General features: G+C 36.8%; 1 protein-coding gene across 1 annotated transcript in view; it reads left to right on the top strand.

The window, feature by feature from the left end:
* SRFBP1 (serum response factor binding protein 1) overlaps nucleotides 1–6111 on the top strand; it is a 63033-nt gene extending 56922 nt beyond the window's left edge. The window contains exons 7-8 of the mRNA XM_081499052.1: nucleotides 633–670; nucleotides 5004–6111. Of these exons, the coding sequence (XP_081355178.1) occupies nucleotides 633–670; nucleotides 5004–5188 (223 nt within the window). The 3' untranslated portion in view covers nucleotides 5189–6111. The remainder of the gene's footprint in view (nucleotides 1–632; nucleotides 671–5003) is intronic.
* Nucleotides 6112–22608: the final 16497 nt, after the last annotated feature.

The following is a 22608-nucleotide window of genomic DNA, read 5'->3' as shown; positions in this document are numbered from 1 at the left end:
AATTTCACACCACTATCCCTTTCTTCTCCCCAAAATTGTTAACTTAATTTTTGTTACATGGGATTCATTGCTCCAGTAAGAAGATTTTTGAAATTCTTTGTCTAGATAGTTCTCAAGCGTCCAAGGTAACCAAGACAGGATATTTTATAGCCAGAAGTCACTATAAGGATGTTGAGAGAAAGATTCCTACATATTTCTGTAGTGATACTGTACTCAGTCGCTCAGTCGTGTCTGACTCTGTGACTCCATGAACTGTAGCCCACTAGCGTCCCCTGTCCATGGGATTCTCCAGGCAAGAATACTAAAAGGGGCTGCTGATCCCTACTCCAGAGGCTCTTCCCCACCCAAGGATCAAACTCACGTCTCTTGCATCTCCTGCATTGGCGGGTGGATTCTCTTCCACCTTTACTAGTGCCACCTAGGAAGCCCATAGTGATATTGGAATCTAACAAACCTTTGATGTAGCTAAAACATGGGGTTTTCATAATTTTTTTATTGTTTCTAGTGGGGGAGGTAAAGGAGCATGATAGTTTTTAAAGTGAGTTTTATCAACATTCTTATTATGTTGTCTTCTTAAAGTCAGAGGATTTGTTTCAATATTAAATATCCTAATGGTGTTTTTCTTCTTTTAGAAATCACAAAGAACAGGTTCCAAGAAACAAAACCCCAGGTATGTACTAATAACTACCTGACTTCCACATACAGTTGAGCAGTGCTTTTCCAAAGAGGAAAGAAGAAAAACTCTGATGGCTTACTTGTTATTTAGTCATGAAATTGTGTCTGAGACTTGTGTCTGAGTCTTTCGTGACCCCGTGGACTGTAGCCCACCAGGCTCCTCTGTCCATGGGATTTCCCAGGCAAGAATACTGGAGTGGGTTGCCATTTCCTTCTCCAGGGGATCTTCCCAAGCCAGGGATTGAACCTGTGTCTCCTGATTCTTAACCGCTGAGCCACCAGGGAAGCCTGGTTGCTTAGTAGTCTGAATAAATTCTGTACCCACAGAAAGGAAAATAGAGCATCTTGTAATTATCAGTATAGTTTTTTGTTTTCTTATTTTATGTGGTTTTTTTTACTCTCTATGTTCTGCCAGTAGGAAAGATACAGACAAAACTTATCAGGAATATTGAGTCTGTTTGATTAAAGTTCAGTTCAGTCACTCAGTCGTGTCTGACTCTTTGCAGCTCCATGGACTGCAGCACACCAGGCCTCCCTGTCCATCAGCAACTCCTGGAGTTTACTCAAACTCATGTCCATTGAATTGGTGATGCCATCCAACCATCTCATCCTCTGTCATCCCCTTCTCCTCCCACCTTCAATCTTTCCCAGCATCAGGGTCTTTTCTAATGAGTCAGTTCTTTGCATCAGGTGGCCAAAGTATTGGAGTTGCAGCTTCAGCAACAATCCTTCCAATGAATATTCAAGACTGATTTCCTTTAGGATGGACTGGTTGGATCTCCTTGCAGTCCAAGGGACTCTCAAGAGTCTTCACCAACACCACAGTTGAGTCAATTCTTCAGCACTCAGCTTTCTTTGTAGTCCAACTCTCACAACCATACATGACGACTAGAAGAACCATTGCTTTGAATAGATGGACCTTTATTGGCGAAGTAATGTCTCTGCTTTTTAATATGCTGTCTAGGTTGGTCATAGCTATTCTTCCAAGGAACAAGCGTCTTTTTTAATTTCATGGCTGCAGTCACCATCTGCAGTGATTTTGGAACCCCAAAAATAAACCGTCACTGTTTCCATTGTTTCCCCATCTATTTGCCATGAAGTGATGGGACCAGATGCCATGATCTTAGTTTTTTGAATGTTGAGTTTTAAGCCGACTTTTTCACTCTCCTCTTTCACTTTCATCAAGAGGCTCTTTAGTTCTTCGCTTTTTGCCATAAGGGTGGTTTCATTTGCATATCTGAGGTTATTGATATTTCTCCTGGCAATCTTGATTCCAGCTTGTGCTTCCTTCAGGCCAGCATTTCACATGATGTACTCTGCATATGAGTTAAATAAGCAGGGTAATAGTAGACAGCCTTGATGTACACCTTTCCCGATTTGGAATCAGTCTGTTGTTCCATATCTAGTTCTAAATGTTGCTTCTTGACCTGCATACAGATTTCTCAGGAGGCAGGCAAGTTGATCTGGTATTCCTATCTCTTTCAGAATTTTCCACAGTTTATTGTGATCCACACAGTCAAAGGCTTTAGTGTAGTCAGTAAAGCAGAAGTAGATGTTTTTCTGGAATTCACTGTTTTTTTGAGGATCTGATGGATGTTGGCAGTTTGATCTCTGGTTCTTCTGCCTTTTCTAAAACCAGCTTGAACATCTGGAAGTTCATGGTTCACGTATTGTTGAAGCCTAGCTTGGAGAATTTTGAGCATTACTTTGCTAGTGTGTGAGATGAGTGCAATTGTGCAGTAATTTGAACATTCTTTGGCATTGCCTTTCTTTGGGATCAGAATGAAAACTGAGCTTTTCCAGCCCCATGGCCACTGCTGAGTTTTCCAAATTTTCTGGCATATTGAGTGCAGCACTTTCACAGCATCATCTTTTAGGATTTGAAATAGCTCAGTTGGAATTCTATCACTTCCACTAGCTTTGTTTGTAGTGATGCTTCCTAAGGCCCACTTGACTTCACATTTCAGGATGTCTGGCTCTAGGGGAGTGATCACACCATCGTGGTTATCTGGGTCATGAAGATCTTTCTTGTACAGTTCTTCTGTGTATTCTTGCCACCTCTTCTTTAATATCTTGCGCTCCTGTTAGGTCCATACTGTTTCTGCCATTTATTGTGCCCATCTTTGCATGAAATGTTCCCTTGGTATCTCTAATTTTCTTAAAGAGATCTCTAGCCTTTTCCATTCTATTGTTTTCCTCTATTTCTTTGCATGGATCACTGAGGAAGGTTTTCTTATCTCTCCATGGTATTCTTTGGAACTCTGCATTCAAATGGGTATATCTTTCCTTTTCTCCTTTGCCTTCTGCTTCTCTTCTTTGCATTTATGAGAGAGCCATACCTTTACTCTTACCTCTGCTCCAGGGCTACATCTCTGTAGGCTTTTACTGCTTAAAATCTTTCTCAGTCTTATCTCTCACAGTTTGGAGTCCAAAGGCTTTTCTAAACCCTAAATTCCCATATATCTGTACCCTCTTTTCCCTTTTGTATCTGCCTGTGAACTGGCCAGTTCTTTCCTGAACTCTTCTCTTTTTCTTTTTAGTACTTTGCCAAAGAGCCATCAGTACACTAATATTTTTATTCTTTCCAGACACTTGTGCTGCAGTTCCATAAGCATGTAGCCTGCTTCCCAGGTTTTAACTAGCAACGGTTTTACCTTTTCCTAACACATACATAGGATACTCACTTGCAGCCTTAGATAACGTTTCCTTACTACCTACTACAGAAGTGCAAAACCCATGCCATATTTTTGTTATTTTATTGACTGTATTAAAGTACTAGGTTTGGCAAATACATGGCCTTATATTCACAAGTACAGAATAGCTGCAAATTAAAGAAATTCCCACATCCTCCTAATGAGAAGACCCAAGCAGAACGTGTTTTAGTTTTTACTTAGCTTATAAATTTATGATATTTAATTTATCCATTTATTTTCATATGCAAGTGTGCTTTACATAGTTATTAAAATACATATCAGTTTAGAAATACTATCTTATTCAAGTTTTAGATTACATGAAATGGTTTCATTTAACAGTTTAATTCTTCACTCTTTATCACTAGAGGCACTCTTGGAGTATTATGACAGATTTCTGAACCACATGTGATTTGTATAAGATATGGGATGTTTTGAATCTGTGTGCAGTGATCTTTTGGAAATGTTATCCCAATTGTACACTTATTTATATAACATTATGACGTTTGCTTTTTAAGATCTGTAAAAGGCTTCTTGACCATGATGGCTAACTAGCAGTGGAGAAATTATGCACCCCTAGGACTGATTAATAAATCGGTATTAAATTTTTTGCCTTGTCTTTCTGATCCTATAAATGTTTATTGATTCAGTCCTTCTAGGCCCGTATGTCTCCCAGCACTTTGTTCAAAATAATGTAATAGAAGTTTCTCATAATGAAAGAGGTAACAGCTAGATTACAAATTGCCACCCTCATATTTGGTGGATAACTTTATGGTTCAAAAAGAACAGTGTCTTAAATTTGAGTAGATATAGCAGTTACTTTGCAGTCACAAATTTTTTGTTCAGTAACAGAAGGGAGTGGAATCAATTAGTAGCCCTTTAAATAGCTCACCCATCAACACTGTTGAATTCAGTGTTTTAGTTAAAACATGTGAATTTTCTGGCTGCATTGCTCCACACACAGATATCATATGCCAGTGAATCATATTCCTTTAAAAATTCAAAATACTCCCCTTTTAAAATTTCGTTTCCTTATGTGTTGTCTGCACTGTGTTTCCTTTCTTAATGTCAGTGTAAAAAGACAGAACAGCATATACTAGGAGGCATGCAACAAACATCTGTTGACAGCAGTTAGAAAGCATGTGTCCCAGAATTCACTGACCATATGTGTATTTCAATTTCAAACTTCCCAGTAGGGCTTAGATTTTTTAACAGGTGAGGTATTCTACTTGCTGCTGCTACTGCTGCTGCTAAGTCGCTTCAGTTGTGTCCGACTCTGTGCGACCCCATATACGGCAGCCCCACCAGGCTCCCCCGTCCCTGGGATTCTCCAGGCAAGAACACTGGAGTGGGTTGCCATTTCCTCCTCCAATGCATGAAAGTGAAAAGTGAAAGTGAAGTTGCTCAGTTGTGTCTGACTCTTTGCGACCCCATGGACTGCAGCCTACCAGGCTCCTCCGTCCATGGAATTTTCCAGGCAAGAGTACTGGAGTGGGGTGCCATTGCCTTTTCCAGGTATTCTACTTAAGTAAAACTAAATTTCTTCCTTAAATACTGGTTTGAGAAGATTAAATGTTTTTGTCTTCAATGCTATTTATGTGTAGACTTAGTTTTCATTAATTTTGTTTTCTCCTGCAGATTTTCAGCACATTGAACCTCAGATCAAGAATCAGTTTAATAAGAAAGCACAAAGAGGATTTGAAAATACAAAACAGAAATCACAACTGCCTCTTCATCCTTCATGGGAAGCAAGCCGGCGGCGAAAAGAACAGCAATCCAAAATTGCTGTGTTTCAGGGGAAAAAAATTACCTTTGATGATTGATCAGTACTATATTTTTGTTAACTTTTCTGTCTAAATTTGATTTTCTTCTTATTTTTTAAACTAGCTCATTATTTAAATATATATTTAAGTAAGTCTCTGAATGGGTTATAGAAATGAGTTGGTTTTGTCTTTATTTTTTTAAGTGTGTCCGTGTTATGTTTAAGCTTCTGTAGATCAAGTACATACTTAATTTTAAATATATCTAGACTGCTGTCCCTCTATAAAAGAATTTTGAGATGATAGCTATTTCAGATTTTCTCATTTGATGTTATCATGGAGTGTATTTCACTAGGCTAGCTCTATGTTTCTTTACTTTGAAAATAAATGTTGAGTGATATTTGAAATAATACTGGAAAAATGAGGAAAATGTGTCTATTTAAAACAGACTATTTTTACTGGAAGTTACTCTTGTTAGCAAAACTAAGATGATAACTTTTATTATGGGTATACAGATAATAAGTTATATAAGTAAATATTAGTTTTTATTATAGTTTTAATTATTTGTAATTTTTTAGTTTTTGACTGTTTAATATAGTTTCCCAGGAAAATTTTGGATTTCTGAATTATGTTGCAGTCATTTGGGCAGCATTCATGTTCAAATGTTGCAACCAACCAAAAATTGGTTTTACTGCATATGAAATTCTGTCAGATCACAAATGTATAACATATTAGACATGTGTTCTTTATAGAAACAGTTTTTGATGAATCATAGGTTTGGAATTTACAAGAACAAATTCTTAAGGAGATATGATTACAGAAGCATTTTCACTGATAGCTAAGCAGAGGTTATAACTCACTGAAAAAGGGACTGCTTTATATTTCATAGTACTGTTATTTAAAAGGAAAACAGGATTTTAAAAATCCCTTCAAATGTTTCACTTCTTGCTACTGGGAAAAATTAAAGTTCTTGATTAACTAAGTAACGCTAACTAAATTCTATGTTTTCTATGCACTGATCCTGTTAATGATGAAAAAAACCTTTCTGGTGGCAGAAACTCTGGAAAGTCATTTTTATCTTTTTCAAAAGCTTAAGAGTTTAGATAACTAAAGCAGTAAAATTCAAGAGATTATACGGAAAGAAAATTATTTTTATTGTGTTAAATGCAAAATTTGTTTTTTCGCTTAAGTTTGTTTACAGTTATGTACAAAATTACATCAAATTGAAATTAATTTGAATTGAAAGTTTAATTATGAAAAAATACTCCAAGAAAGTTAAAAAATAATGTCTCTATCCCTACCCAGATTTAGCCAAACCGTGAGGTTGAGAGCACTATTCGTCAACCCAACACTTCTAACCCCAACTTCAAGGAGTTAGGGTTTGACAACAAAGTTAGAGGAAAGAGGCCACACAAGACTACTCACTTCTGACACCAACTGCAGGTTTGGAGATTGCAGGGGAGGGCTCCCCAAATACTGTCAGATTCAAAAATTTGCCTGCAGAACTCACTAAAACCTATTATATTCCTAGGTACAGTTCATTATACAGTTTAGGGACTGAACAACAACAGATAGTTCATTACAAGGAAAGAGTAAAGATTATAACCAGCCAAAGGAAGAGATGCATAGGGCAAAGTCTGTGAGGGTTCTAAAAGCAAAGTTTCTATTGTCCTCAAGTTGCATTACCATCCTTGCATCAATATGCACAGTGTTGCCAATCTGAAAAGCTCACTTGAGTTTTAGTATCCAGATTTTTATTGTATCTTTCATATATAGACATGCTCAGTTGATTGCCCATGTGATTGTTTCAGATGGATTGATAATATCATATGACCCGAAGACTCATCCTAAATGACATGGTAGGTCTTTTTTAGTGCAGCCAACCCCTGCTCTAAACAAGGACATTCCCTCAGGTATGACATAGAGCGCCTCCATGAAGCTGAAGGCAAAGGACGTTTCTCTCTTTGGGCAAGGCCAGATTCTTTACTACACAACATCCATCACCTGAATTCCCCAATATTAACGTTTTTCTGTATCTACTTTATCTTTGGCTCTCATACTCCCTTCTCTCCTCCTTTTTTCCTTCCTTTTCCCCTTTCTCTCCTTCCTTTTTTACAATCTTTATCCTTTCATCTCTCTTTTCCTCATTTTACCCCTGTCTCCCTCTCCATTTACTCTCTTCCCCTCAACCTTTTATCATTTCTTCTTTTTCTCTACCCTGTTTATAGCCTCTCTCTAAAAACAAAGTCATTCTCTGTTCTTTTGTATTACCACACTCCAGTTATCAAATGTTAAGATTTTGCCAATTGTCTTTTTACGGCAACAGAAAAATCCAGCATCAAGCCTTACATCCAGTTGTCACCTTACATTCAGTTCTCTCTCTTTGATTGGAAACAGCATCTCAGTCTTCTTAGGATTTCATGACCTTGACCTTTTTCAAAAATTCAGATCAGTTATTTTGCAGTGTCTTTTTATTTGGGCTTGTCTAATATTCCCATTGTCATATTCAAGTTATGCACTTTTGGCAGGAATGTTGCATTTGTCCTGGTGCATCATATCTGAGGTTAGGTGATGATGTTGATATGGCTGGGCCTTAATGGTGGTGTTAACTTTGCTTACTTGTTTTAAGTGGTATTTATATGGTTTTTCCACTGCACGATTACTATTTTCTCTTTGTAATGAATAATTATCTTGGGGGGAGATACTTTGAGACTGTGTGAAACTGTCTTGAAACCTTCATGCACTAGTTTTAACATTCATTCATAATTCTTACCTGAAATAATTATTGCTGTAGTAGTTTAAATTATGACTTTTTTTATTTCACTGTTTTTCTACACTTATTAGATGGCTTTTTAGAATAAGGGAGAATCTTACATTTTCTCCTGTTAATTGAGCTTTTTTTTTTTTATAAATTTATTTATTTTAGTTGGGGACTAATTACTTTACAATATTGTAGTAGTTTTTGCCATACATTGACATGAATCAGCCATGGGTTTACATGTGTTCCCCTTCCTGGACCCCCCACCCACCTCCCTCCCCATCCCATCCCTCTGGGTCATCCCATTGCCCTGGCCCTGAGCCCTTGTCTCATGCATCGAACATTGAGCTTTTAAATGTATTTCAGTATTATCTCATGGATACTTCTTTTCTCCTTTTCTATTATTTTTTATTAATTGGCTAATTTTTATTCATTTTATTGATTATTGAGTTATAAGATTTATTATAGTATACATCTCAAGTAGCATTTATACCACTTTACATATGGTCCAAACACCTTACTGTAGTAGACGTCACATTTCTCCCCAAGCTTTTGTGCTATTGTTTATACACATTTTGCTTCTACATTTAACCCTGTAGTGCATTGTTATTGATTTTACTATAATTTCTGTTTGTCTTTGTATCATGTTTATGTTTTTCTCTACTTCCTGGAATATTAATAGCTGTTTTAATGATCTTGTCTGCAGTGATTCTCTTGGGGCTGTTTGTACCAACAAGGTATATTTGGCGGTGTCTAGAGATATTTTAAGTGTCACATCTGGGGAAGATGTTGCATCTAGTGGATATAGGCCAGGGATGCTACTAAATATTCTATTATATATGCAAGAAATAATTATCACACCCAAAATTTTAGCAGTACCAAAGTTATGAAATCTTGGTCTGGGGCTCATTTGGTGCCATTGCTGAGGCATTACCATTCTAAGAACTCTGCCTAATTCTTTGTCTGTTAGGAAATTTTTGTGTTGTGTCTGGTGAAAGCAGACTATACCTGGACCTATGTTAGGATGTTTCCACTAGTTCTTGTCTATTGACTTTTTTCCCCTGGCCCTATTAGATTCTTTATATACTTTATGCAGATCAGTCTAGTATGATTGATTTCAGGGAATCACTGTATAGACCTCCAGAGCACTTACTCCTCTTCTATGCATCTCTTTCCTCTGTTTTTCTTTGCCTCACAAATTCTAGTCACATAAACCTACCTAAACTTTGAACTGTCCCTTAAGTAAAGCTGTTGGGCTATTTTGATGTCCCTTCATCTTGCATTATAATTTGAAAACTCTTTGATCAGTGAGCTGTGCACTTGTAGCACTCAACTCATTTGTGTTTTCTCTCAGGTATTAATATCCTGTACTGCTCTTTGTCCATTGCCTGAAACCTTTGTTTCAAATCTGTTTTGTCCAGTTTTCTAGTTTAATATAGAAAAATAAATCTAATTCCTATTATTTTGTAATGGTAGGAAATATAAGTTCTTTATATCGATGATTGGTTTATCCTTACTTTGGTTAGTGGAAGCCCCTTCAAGTTGTTTCCTGTATTTTTTTGGCATGTAAGTCCTTTCTGTAGTAGTGAGGAAGGTGGTTTCTTAGTTTCCACAATATATTTATTTTCTCAGCCCCAGAGTACGCAGAAGTGCAGTTCAGAATTGCTGGTTGATACCTCTGCAAAACACAAGTTTATTAGCCAAACTAATTTATGTTTGAAGTTCTTTTTTCTTTAACCTGAGGGCATATGGTTTCAAAACTAAGTTTGCAAGTTATCTGGGATATTGTTAGCAAAAATGGCTGACTAAGGACATCCAAAAATTACCTTTCTCCTTTAAAAGCAGTGCAGAAAGCTGTCCATAGTGTCAGAATTGATGTTTTCAGAACTGCAGAATTAACTAAAAGCTTAGCAAGGTTTGTTATTTATTAAAAATGGCTGAATCTTGATACAGAGAGTATCTTTGTGACATTTTAACTTGCTCTATTCTCATGCCCCACTCCCCAACCCAAGTCTGTGATGTCTTGAAAATCAGCAGCCCACAATCATGATGAAAACCTGCAGCCTGACAGATACTGGAGGAGCCAGAAAACGGTTGGAACTTTTTCAAAGACACATTCCCTGAGAATTATCTTTATTTGACCAGTAAGGTAGTTCACTGGAAGACCCCATGGCAATTCTGTCTTTATCTAACTTGGCTAAGAGCTTGCCCAATGTGAAAAGCCTTTTTCCTGAGATTACTTTTTGAAATCAGTTAGAGGCAACTGTTTAACATCACAACTTCCCAAGGCAGTGAATAACAGTTGGGGAAAACAAGAAGTTAATCAAACAGCTTAAAAGGAAATCTGGAAAATTCACTATCCTTAGGAACTTTGATAAGTTTTGACATATTTCCTGGAATTAAGAAAGTCATATGAATGACAGGATCATGTGCACATTCAGAAAAGTGCTGAGAAGACCCTAAACCCTCACTTCTGGTTGACTTTGGGAGTTCTACATAAGCGGGAAGTGGATGGCTAGTGTGGAATTGTCAACTTCCTGGCCACGTGTTGAAGGTGAACCCCAACACACATACAGGCTCTCAACAAAGTTAGTGAAGTATCAGTTCCAGCATACCACTAAGCAAATGAAGACTCTTGAGAGTCCCTTGGACTGCAAAGAGATCCAACCAGTCCATCCTAAAGGAGATCAGCCCTGGTGTTCATTGGAACGACTGATGTTGAAGCCGAAACTCCAATACTTTGGCCACCTCATGTGAAGAGTTGACTCATTGGAAAAGACCCTGATGCTGGGAACGATTGAGGGCAGGAGGAGAAGGGGACGACAGAGGACGAGATGGCTGGATGGCATCTCCGACTTGATGGACATGAGTTTGTGTAAACTCTTGGAGTTGGTGATGGCCAGGGAGGCCTTGTGTGCTGTGATTCATGGGGTCACAAAGAGTCAGTCACGACTGAGTGACTGAACTGAATTGAAGCAAATGAAGTAGAGACTTTAGTGACTATATACAACAAAGAATACAGATTTCACAAAAATAGTTAAGTCGCTAGACAAACAGCAACAAAAAATAGCAACAACAAACCCTAAGGAGAAGAGAATATCTGATTTCTAGAGTTGCAACATATATTATTATTTAAAATGTCTAGTTTTCAACAGAATGTTGTAACATACTCAGCATATGGCTCATATAGGAGAAAAAGCAATCTATAGAAATGGTCCTAAATAGGCCCAAACTTTGAATTTATTTGATGAAAACTTTAAATAGGCTATTTTAAATGTGTTCAAAGAACAAAAGGAAACAATATCTAAAAGTCTAAGAGAAAGTTTGAGAACTATTCTTACCAAATAGAGAAATCAGTAATGAGATAGAAATTATAAGGAAGAAAGAAAAAAGTTTAGGAATTGAAAAATACATTACTGAAACAAAAATTTCAACAGAAGGGTTCGACAGTACATTTGAGCAGTTAGGAAGGATTGAGTGAAACTGACAATTGATCAGTTGAGATTATCCAGTTAGAGGAACAGAGGGAAAATAAATAATGAAAATTAATAGACTCTTGAAGACCTATGGGGATACCATCAATCATGTTAATATAGGCATAATGGGAGTCTAATATGACCCCACATTTCCAATCATAGTTATGTACCCCCAATAGAATTGAAAACATTTAAAGGAAAAAAAATTGAATGCGAATATTCATGGGAGCATTATTCATAATAGAGAAAAAGAGGAAAGAACCTAAATATCCATCAGCTGATGACTAGGTAAATGGTATATACATGCAGTGGCATATTATTGAGCCTTTAAGAATGAAGTATTGATACATATTGTGACATGGATCAATTTTGAAAACATCATGGTAAGAAAGAAATCAGACACAAAATAGAGTTCTGTTTATGTGAAATGTCGAGAATAGGTAAATCCATTGAGATCAAAAGTAGATTAGTGGCTGTGAAGGGCTGAGGGGGAGAGGAATAGGGCGTGCCTGTTAATGGATGTGACAGTTCTTTAAGGACTGAATGTGTTCTGGAATTGGATATTGTAGTGCTGGTTGCACAACTTTGTGAATATACAAAAATCCACTGAATTGTGTGCTTTATAAGAATGCATATTACTGTATGTGAATTGTATCTCATTTTTTTTAATAATAAATTTTTACCTGGGTTAGTGTTTTTTTCCCCCCACTCTTCTTCCTTCCATATAGTACTTCATTTGAAATGCATTTTAGTTCAAATATTTCTGATTGTATTTTATTTTAAGGATTATTTTCTATATCCTTGGTAATTGTATTTTTTTTTTTATGTATGTGAAACGTTAACATTGTTCTGTATGTTGGAGCTGCATAAAACAGTATACTCAGAGAAGTGGCAGCTCTGCTGTTCGAATTGTTTTTTCCTTTTCACCGCAACCCCTCCCTCCCCATGTAGATAATCAGTCTCATTTGTCTTTAGTCTATTCTTCCTGTGTTTTTATTTGCACAGATTAAAAAATATGTATATATTTTTATTTCCCCCTTCTTACATAAAAATTGATGTTTTCTAGATGCTTTTATAACCCCTGCTTTCTTCGTTTAAAAATGTTAGGTTGGTCCAAAAGTTCATTTGTTTTTTTCCATAAGATGGCTCTAGTTAATGCTTAGTTATCTTTAACATCGTTCGAAACAATTTTGTTAGATTGTATTGTGACAGCTGTCATATCAACATGCGTTAAAAAGCTTATCAAAATTGGTGAATTTTTGTGTAGCCATTTTAATATTGAAGATGGGGGGAAAAAACAACGTTTTTGGCATATTATGCTTTATTATTTCAAGACAAGTAAAAACAACTGAAATCCAAAAGATTCGTGCAGTGTATGAAGAAGGTTCTGTGACTGATCAAACATGTCAAAAATGGTTTATAAAGTTGCGTGCTGGGGATTTTTCACTGAACAATCCTCCATGGTCTTTGGGTAGACCAGTTGAAGTGATAGCAATCAAATTGAGTCATTAATTGAGAATAATTAATATTTTACTACACAGGAGATAGCCAACATACCCAAAATATCCAACTCAAGTGTTGAAAATAATTTGCACCTACTTGGCCAAGTTAATCTCTTTGATGTTTGGGTTCCACGTAAGTTGAGTGAAAAAACCTTCATGACTATATTTCTGCATGCAATTCTCTATTTCAAAGTAATGAAAATGTTCTGTTTTTAAAACAAATTGTGTAACTGATGAAAAGTGAATACTATATAATATTGTAGAACAGAAAAGATCCTGGGGCAAGCAAAATGAACCACCAACTACACCAAAGGCCAAACTTTATCCAAAGAAGGTGATGTTGTGTATATGGTGTGGTTGGAAGGGAGTCCTTTTATGAGCATCTTCTGGAAAACCGAGTGATTATTTCCAACAAGTATTGCTCCCAGTTAGACCAACTGAAAGCACTCAATGAATAGTGTCTGGAGTTAGTCAACAAGAAATGCATAGTCTATCAGGTTACCATAAGACTGCATATTTCTTTGATGACCAGATAAACACTGTTAAAGCCTGGCTGGGAAGTTCTGATTCATCTACCATTTTCACCAGACGTTGCACCTTCACGTGTCCAGTTATTTCAGTCTTTACAAAATTCTCTTAATGCAAAAAGGTTCAGTTTCCTAGAAGACTGAAAAGGCACCTGGAACAGTTCTTTGCTCAAAAAGAGAGAAAGTTTTGGGATGATGGAATGACAAAGTTGCCTGAAAAATGCGAGAAAGTAGTGGAACAAAATAGTGAATATGTTGTTCAATAAAGTTCTTGGTGAAAATGAAAAATGTGTCTTATTTTTAGTTAAAAACCAAAGGCCAACCCAACATATTCTGGAAATCACTACATATCTGCCCATAGAGGTCTTCCTTCTTTAAAATAAAACTAATGAATATAACAAAATAGACACAGACAAAGAGAACAAGCTAGTGGTTGCCACAGGGGAGAGAGGTGGAGGAGGGGCAGGATAGGTGAAGGGGATTAAGAGTTTCAAACTGCTAGGTACAAAAAAGTATCAAGGATGTAGTTCACAGCACCAGGAGTATGGCCAACTGTGAAAGGGACTGTATCCACTGTTGGTTGCTCTGAAGACAGAAAAAGAATCACGACCTGAGAAAAGCTGGTGGCTTCTAGAAGCCTTCCATTTACATCCAGGAAGAAAATGGGAATCTCAGGCCTACCACTTCAAAAACCTGAATTCTGCCAACAACCTGAATGAGCCACGGAAAGGATCCTACCCGAGAGCCTCTTAAGAGGAACACAGCCCTGCTGGCACTCAGATTTTAGCCCACTGAGACCCATGTCAGACTTTACAACTATTAGATAGTGTTTATTTTTGTTTAAGCCATTACAGACTAGAAACAGCATCACACATCACTGAGTAGATCTATTTATTCACTCATTTATGTATGAGCCTTAGAGAAGGAAATAGCAACCCACTCCAGTATTCTTGCTTGGAGAATCCCATGGACAGAGGAGTCTGGCAGGCTCCAGTCCATGGGGTCAAAAGAGTCGGACACGACTTAGCGACTAAACCACCACCACCACCACCACGTATGACCTTTGGTTATTTTTCATATTTTACAACTACAAACAGTGTTTCAACAGTGTGTATTTTCATACTGTTGGAGGTGTGTCTTTGAAGTAAGTTCCTAGAAGTAATACTGTTATGTCAGAAAGTAAATGTGTATGTAGTTTTATTGAAAGTAGCCCCATTGTCAGTTGTCTTGATTTTTGTCATTCATGTCTCCATCATGTTTGTCACTTATTTGATATATTCAGATGTACTGGTTCCTCTTTATTTACTATTATTTAATTTTTATATGTACATTTGGGATCATAGTTAGAAAATCTTACTCTACTACTTTCTTTCTACTTGGATATCAGTTTTGCTGTCCATGTTTTCTTTGTGTTTCCATTTGTCTGGAACACCTTTGACTATCCTTTGATTTTTAGTCTTTCTGAATCATTCTGTTTCAGATGTGTCTCTTCAAAAGAGCATTGTTGGGCCTTTACGAGCCAGCTTGAAAATCTTTCCATATAATCAAATTAAACCCCTTCACAGTTGTTAATAAGATGAATATGATTGCTTTCAACTCTTTCAGAGTATCTTATGCTATCTTTGTTCAGTCGTGTCCAACTCTTTGCAACCCCATGAACTGCAGCACTCTAGACTTCCCTGTCCTTCACTGTGTCCCCGGGGTTTGCTCACTTTCAAGTCCACTGAGTCATTGATGCTGTCCAACCTGCTCATCCTCTCATGCAATAATTATTATATTCATTTTGTTCCTGTCCAGAATGTATGCTGTGTTCTCTTTTTTAAAAAGAGATTCCTAAATTTGATGTTTAGAAAAGCCAGTATTTCCGTTTGGGTAGTTATCTTTGTGCTTCTACCTTTATTTAATGCCTTTAGTCTTGTTTTTTTTTTTAATTCACAATCTGTATTATCCATTTTCAATGACATCCCTTAAGTTTCACTTGTTGCCTAAACCACAGCTAATGGGTTTATTTTACTTTCCTCCTTCCATCTGCATTCTCTTCCAGCTTTTAGTTTTATTATTTTTACTTCATTAGGAGATACAACACATAACTTAGAGCATTATTATATAACATATTATTGAACCCTTATCCCCACCTTTGTTTTAGGCTTAGATTTGCAATTATGTTAAAGCTAAATTGCTGAAGTTTTCTCAGTCATCTTTTGTTGGATAAAGTTCATTTTCTAGCACATTCCTCAAAAAGGACTCATGGAAAAACTATTTGAGCTCTTGATGATTCAATGTTTTTCTGTAGTTTTCATACTTTAAATTTTTTTTTCTGTGATTTTCATAGTTAAACATGACTGGATCTTGGGTTTGTGGCTTTCTCAGTGATCCTGCCCCTTTTGCTTGTGACAGTTAAACATTCATTGTATCTGTGGTGGAGTTTCTTGTTCCTTCCCAAGTTAGGAGATTTGGGTGAAGCCTTGACCCTTCCCAGGGATACAGAGTTGTTTCTTGTTTTTCGTATTTTTGCTTTTACCCCTCCCCAAGCCACAGCAAGTCTTTGTACCTGTGTTCTGGTTAACAATGTTTGACGACCTTATTGTGGCTTAAGGCTTCTTTTCTCAGTAAGGAAGAAGTATCCTCGTAGGTATTTGTGTCCTTGCTTCAGCAGTAAGCTCTCCTGTTTCAGGCCTGCACCATCAAGAACAGTTTTTGCTCTGCCCCGATCTTTCTCCTGAATGCCCAGTGTAGGCCCATGGAGTTTCCATACCCTTTAGAGCTCTTGACATCTCTAAATAATTATAAAACATTTTCCTCTAGTACTTTTATGGGTTTTTGTTTACCTTTCAACCTTAATATTTCTGGAATTTACCCTGATGGGCAAACTGCTAAATAATCAAACCAGTTAGTTACAGTGAATTTGTGTTTCTCAGCCTCTCCTGAAGTTAGGTTGGGGACATGTGACAAGAATTGATTAGTGGAATGTGAGTGAAAATTATATAAAGTACTTCCAGGTCTGCCCCATGAAATCGTCATCTATCTTCCACCCTTCTTTTGACCCTCAGTTAGGTGTCAATTCCTGGGGAGACAGTGGAGGACCCTGTTTTTAAGATGAAATAACCATCAATGTGGGAACCTCAATAACTGTGGAAATCATACTTACCACCTTTCCCTCCACTTAAGCCAAATGGACTTGTCAGCCTCTGTCAAACATCTTTGTGTAAAACCAGAGAGAATTTTTTTTTTTATAGTATAAGTATTACTCTGATACAGAAATTGCTGCTAGAAAAAGAATGTTCCTATGACAAAAATCCAAAATATTCTTAGCGTTGGTCCACTATACAATCAAGATGGAAACTAATATCCAATGCTAAAAAACTGGAGATTGTGGATGCAATGACAAAACATTTTTTTGAATGGTCATTTGCAATTGCTTAAAAGGTGGATTGCTTAAAAGGTGGATTGACCTCGTAGTACTAAGGAGAGAGGCTGGAGAATGGAATGCTGGTATTGAGTGTTGATTGTTACTCTGGACTTACCAGGGTAATAGGAAAAAAAACATGGGATGTAGCAAAAATTTGTTAGTTTGAAAGCAGGAAAAAAAAAAGATCTAGTCCCAAATAATAAGAGATAATGGACAAATGTCCACTGAGACTTCTGGGTCCACACAGACCTAAGTAAAGAAAGATGCGGCATTTCCTCCTAAGCATGATAACTTTAAGCCATGTTGGCAAATGGAAAAAATAAGGCAGGCTTGAGAATTACATTTAGGAAAGAACTTTGGAGGATACTATTAGCATATGTGAGTGAATAGATACCTCTCCCTCAAAAATAGTAATTTGCTTTTTTGTAATGCCAAAGAAATTGGAAGTCTGGATTTCGATAGCCTTTGAATTTTCTGTCATTATGAGTGTTTGGGGGATCCCAAACTTGCTTAGAGAAGAGATGAGTTGCAAAAACTAAAGGCTCCCAGGAAGGGCAAACGCCTCATCATTTATTTCAAATGTAATAATGGAACAGAAAGGTAGATTCAGAGCTATGAAGAGCACTGTGTAAGTAGTTCCTTCTAGACAGAAAAACTGCTATCAGGAAAGTGGCCCACTACCAGAAGAGAAGGATCTCAAAATGCCTACCAGAAGGATAATATAACCGGTGCCTTCTGTGTGTCTCCCGTGTTCCCTTTACCAGTTGGCAATTTATATCACAAACCTCCTGTCCATGCTTTACCATGGTAAATTGGGCCTGGTGGCAGTAGAGAGATTTCTGTAACTTTGTTGTTAGTGCAACTGTCACTGGAACCTCAAGTGGCCATATCCAGAACTGGTGGAAAGAACCACACATCATTCAGAGATCTTGGCCTTTGAGCTAATTGTGATAACTGAATGGAATTTTGAGTTTTCTCTCTTGGGGAAGGAGGGAGTGTGCTTTATGAGGTAGGGCACCTGGTAACCAGAAGGACATACTGTGTTAGAAACTGGCTAAGAAGTGTTCACTTAATCTGTTTCTTCTTTTAGTTAGGTACCTGGCTAAATTACACTTCCCAGCCGCCTTGAAGTTGGCAAATGCTGGCCAGAAGAATGTGGGTACGTGATTTTCACCTGCCCCACAGAAATTTCCAGGCAATCTCCACATTTCTCCCTTTGTTTTCCAGCTCGATGTTAAACATCTTGGGCAACCTTACAAGACAGATTTACAAGATGGTGAAGTTTCTATTAATATCAGCCAGGGTCCCTGCTTGGTTGCATGGAACAGATCCCCATAACCCTATCCAGCCACCGATTGAACTTCATATGAACAAGAGATAAGTAAGTATTTAATTATGTCACTGAGATTTAGGGTGTTAGCTGTTACTGCAGCTAAGAATTATTCTAAAACATATGTGTGGTTGATATCTTACTATTCTAGTTTTTCCAAAATGCATATTGTTCCAATGCCTTTTTTGAATAGTTGGGTTGTCTGTCCTTCTTTACTGATTTGAAATGTCACTATATATTAATAACCACTCCTTTGTTCCTAGACTCACTCTCTTTGCTGCTTATCTGTTTCTCTGACCAAATACTGCATTTTAAATTATTGCAGCCTTGTAATTTACTTAGACAACCAGTAGCTGTTTTTACTTAACAAGGTTTTTTTTTTTTTTTTCTCAGACTCTTCTTAGCAAGTCTTGTATCTTTTCTCTAGCAACAGATTTTAAAATCAGCTTGTAAGTTTTATTTCAAAAAATTGTCTTGGGATATTAATTTGGATTCCTTTTAGAAATTTTTTGTAACCTGGAAGGTATTTGTATTTCAAATGTGTTCTCATTGTTGTTCTGTACTTATATAAAATGATGAGTCTCTTTCCATGGATGGGCCTAAAATGTGGAACTGCAGGAGAAATGATATGAACAGGCACAAGCTCAGTAGTCTTAAATATGACATCATTGTGCAGAAATTAAGTAGCCTTAAGTCGCAAACTGGAATGTTGTTTGTACTTTGAACATGTGTTTTCCCTCAAGGGAAAACTGGTTATGAAAGAAAGTCATTCTCCATGCTGTTTTCAGGATATAATTAAAGGATGTTTTTCAGTAAAGACAGCCAAAACTTAGAGAATCAGTGAATGGAGGAGTGTTATTTGTGTTTATTTTTAAACTAAACATGATATGGATATTCTTTGTTTAGCTAAGCTCTCTCTATTATGGGCAGAAGTTCACAGTCTTCACATACACCAACAATAACCAATTTATCTCAAGTCTGAAATAAGTGTGAACTAGTTCTGATTTTTTTTTAAATCGTAGGTACCACCTGTGATAAAGGAGAAATTTACAAGCCCTATCAACTTTTTAAGGTCTGTAAGTGCTATGTATACAATCTGATAGTTCTTGTCCTTCCTCTTTTTAATCATAATCTTTATCAGTTTGAATTCCTACTCTGCGTTTCTCTTTCGTTTAATCTGTCCTTTTCTACACAATGCACTTAAAAATCTAAGAAGAGAAGTTTAATTTCTCAGCATAAAAATGGGTATCTTACACTAATAATCAATATTGCATTTAATGGGGAAATATTGGAAGTTAGAAACATAACAAGGATGGCTCTCATTATACTATTACTACATTTTCACTTGACATTGTTTTAAAAGTTGAAGCCAGTGCAGTTAGAAATGGAAAGGAAGAAATAAAATTAACATCAGTTCTAGCTCTGCCTCATTTATAATGGTATTTCCCATTCATTTTATTCCAGTTTTATTGTGGTTACAGGAAGGATGTTTTTTGTTTGTTTTTTATCCTCATCTTTGTGTAAGGTACCCAAATTCCCTCACCCCGTTCTCCAGGAGGACCCACCAGTGTCCAGGACTGTTGAATGAGAGGTTGCGTATGTGCTTAGTCACTCAGCTGTAACCAGCTCTTTGCAATCCCATGGACTGTAGCCCTTCACCCATAGGATTCTCCAGGCAAGAATACTGGAGTAGCTTGCCATTCCCCTCTCCAGGGGATTTTCCCGATGCAAGGATTGAACCTAGGTCTCCTGCATTGGCAGGCAGATTTTTTACCATCTGAACCACTGGGGAAGCCTGAATGACAAGTTACCTGTAGGTAAAAAATTAGAAAACCTTTCATTCTGCTTCCCAAAACTCTGAAAATTCTTGTCCTTCCTCTTTCTAAACATCTTCCTTATCAGTTTGAATTCCTACTCTATGTTTATCTTTCTTTTTCCAGTTCCTGTTTTATTTGAGGCCAGAGAAAACAACCCTACAAGTATGGCTATAAGAACTCATCAGGTACTTAAGGAGTAAGGTTTTTTGAATGTTTGTTCCTAAGTGAATATGAACTGGGAGTAGAGAAATGACCAGTTGAGGCTAAGTGAGAAAGAAAAGGTGAGGAAAACCCTGAAAACAACAAAATAAATACTAAGCATGGATTGCTTACATAGTATATAGGGTTCTTTGGCAGGCGCTCGGTAAATAATAACTATTAGTTCTTGAGAAACTCATCTGATTGCCAATTAATCATGTATAAACATTGTCAATCTTTTAGTCACTTTGCTGACAATTAACATTTTAGGGAGAAGGTGTCCTTTAATTCATTGAACATGGGACCTGGAGCTGTGTCCTGCTTGGTGTAGGATATCATGGTTAGCAATGCAATGTGGGCAAAGTATTCTCCCAAAAGGAAACCAAGGCGCTGATATCTCTTAAATAGTAGAAAGACATGGTGTTAGGCAAGAAAGAGTAGCTGTCCTCTACAGGTCTAGTAAGAGAGCATGAATTTATGTGAATCTATTAATAAAAAGAAACAAACACCTTAAGAGAGAAGTAAACTCCCCACGTGTACCCAAGGGAGTACTTGACTCCTGGAGAGACAGGAAGAGTAAGGGGAATAGTCAGTTGTCTAGTTTGGCTAGAGAAGATAATGCAGAAAAGTGGTAGGTATGAAACTGATGAAGTGGAGAATTAAGGCTAAAGGAAGACCTTGAATGTCATTTAAGGTTCTTGAAGTTTAGTTTACAGGAAATTGAGAAACTCAATTGGAAATTGAAAAATCTGAGGATGGAGAAAGCTATGTACTTGTGTAGAGATTTGAAGCATGTAATATAACCAGCTTGCCAAGTGTCCTTAGATTTTTGTATTTCCAGTAACTAACCTCATTGAAAATGTTCTAGGTCAAAGTTTTCCCATGATATTTCAAGTCAACAGATCATTTGTGTAAGGTTAAAATTACCTTTAACAATAATGGGAGAAAAATATACACGCACATGGGAAAAACAGCTCCAAAAACAACGTTTTGGCTTTTATTGTGAAAGAGCACAGCACCTTGAATGTCTTTTATAAGGTTCTAGAACTATCTCAAATTACTAAAAGGAGGGGAAATAAAGATCAGTTATCAAGTTTCATGTTAAATGTTATTTAATTTAGTCAAGTGCATTAATGAAATAGACAGTTCAGTTCAAATTAAAAAGCATGTATACCATTATGGAATACTCAATAGTTCTTTTTTTTAGAAAATCACCTAATATGGAAATTTGATAATGGGTCTAACAATGATCATCAATGACTGCAAAAATGAGTAGGTATAAGAATCTATTGGGGATTTCTATAGTGGATGTATCAGACTGACAACGGTGAGCCCACTAATCATTTTTAACATTACAAAAAGATAGATGGTAGAGACATCCTGGACTTCCTCGTATGATGCAGTTATGAAGGATGCACCACCATCTATCATGTCTTGTTGCTCCCCCAAATCAAACATAACCTATGTCTGGTCAAGCCTCCAGATTTGACTTTTCATTGGAAATACAAGGAACAGAAGAATGTGTTAATATTAAATGACACCACCAGGATCCAGTCTTCAAAATCTAGAATGTGGAAAATTCTATGAGATAGTAGGTGTTCTATTAAAAAAAACATTTTTTTCTACACACTTTAATAGCAAGACCAAAAAAAAGTGATAAAAGGGAAATATATAAATTTTAAAGAGACTTAAAACACATAATAACTAAGTCAGTGTGTCCTTGTTTGATCCTGAATCAAACAAATCAACTTTAAAAAAAATTTTAAGAGAATTGGTGAAATTTGAATGCTAACTAGGTATTTGATGCTATTAAGGAACTGTTACCTTAATTTTACTGCAGTGAAATGAATATTATTTATTGATGACAACCAACTTTAAATGACTTCATAATGGAAGTATTGATTTTGAATGAAAATCTAGAATATTCTGATAAGGCAAACTCTTAACCCTGAGATATTTTTCTAAGCACATTCAAATGAGACCACTGTTTGAAGTTAAAACACTCTTATTGGCCTCTTATTGATCATCAAAAGAGAAAAAAATCCCAGAGGACCACCTGTTGCTAAATTGTGGAATCCTGTATATGAAAGAGAAAAGGAGGATGACATTTTTTTTCCTATGTTTCTAATACTCAGAAGTATTCCTTTTAGAAAATTGGGGAGCCAGGGGCAGAAAATAAGGCTTTGTATGCTTAGCTCCTGATAAGCCTTCTCAAACTCTGAAAGAGTAACAAGATAACTCCCTGTGGATGAAAAGTCATCTCTGGTCAGCCTGGGCCTTGGAGAAAATCCTGACATCATAGGTCACTTTCCAGAGAACTAGTTGCCTCAATCAGTGAAGAAGTTGCACCATGTATGTGTTTTCCATCCCATTCCTCTTACTTCGTCCCCTCAGATCTCTCATCTGCAAAGCAAATTTAACCCAGCTGCTGATGCTCTTGGATTCAGGGATGCAGAAACGTCAGGG

Source organism: Giraffa tippelskirchi, chromosome 6 (assembly GCF_054371585.1).
Source record: "Giraffa tippelskirchi isolate mGirTip1 chromosome 6, T2T-mGirTip1v1.2.pri, whole genome shotgun sequence".
In the NCBI taxonomy this organism is placed as follows: domain Eukaryota; kingdom Metazoa; phylum Chordata; class Mammalia; order Artiodactyla; family Giraffidae; genus Giraffa; species Giraffa tippelskirchi.
The sequence above is the reverse complement of the archived record's forward strand: the minus strand, read 5'-3'. Positions and strand labels throughout refer to the sequence as shown.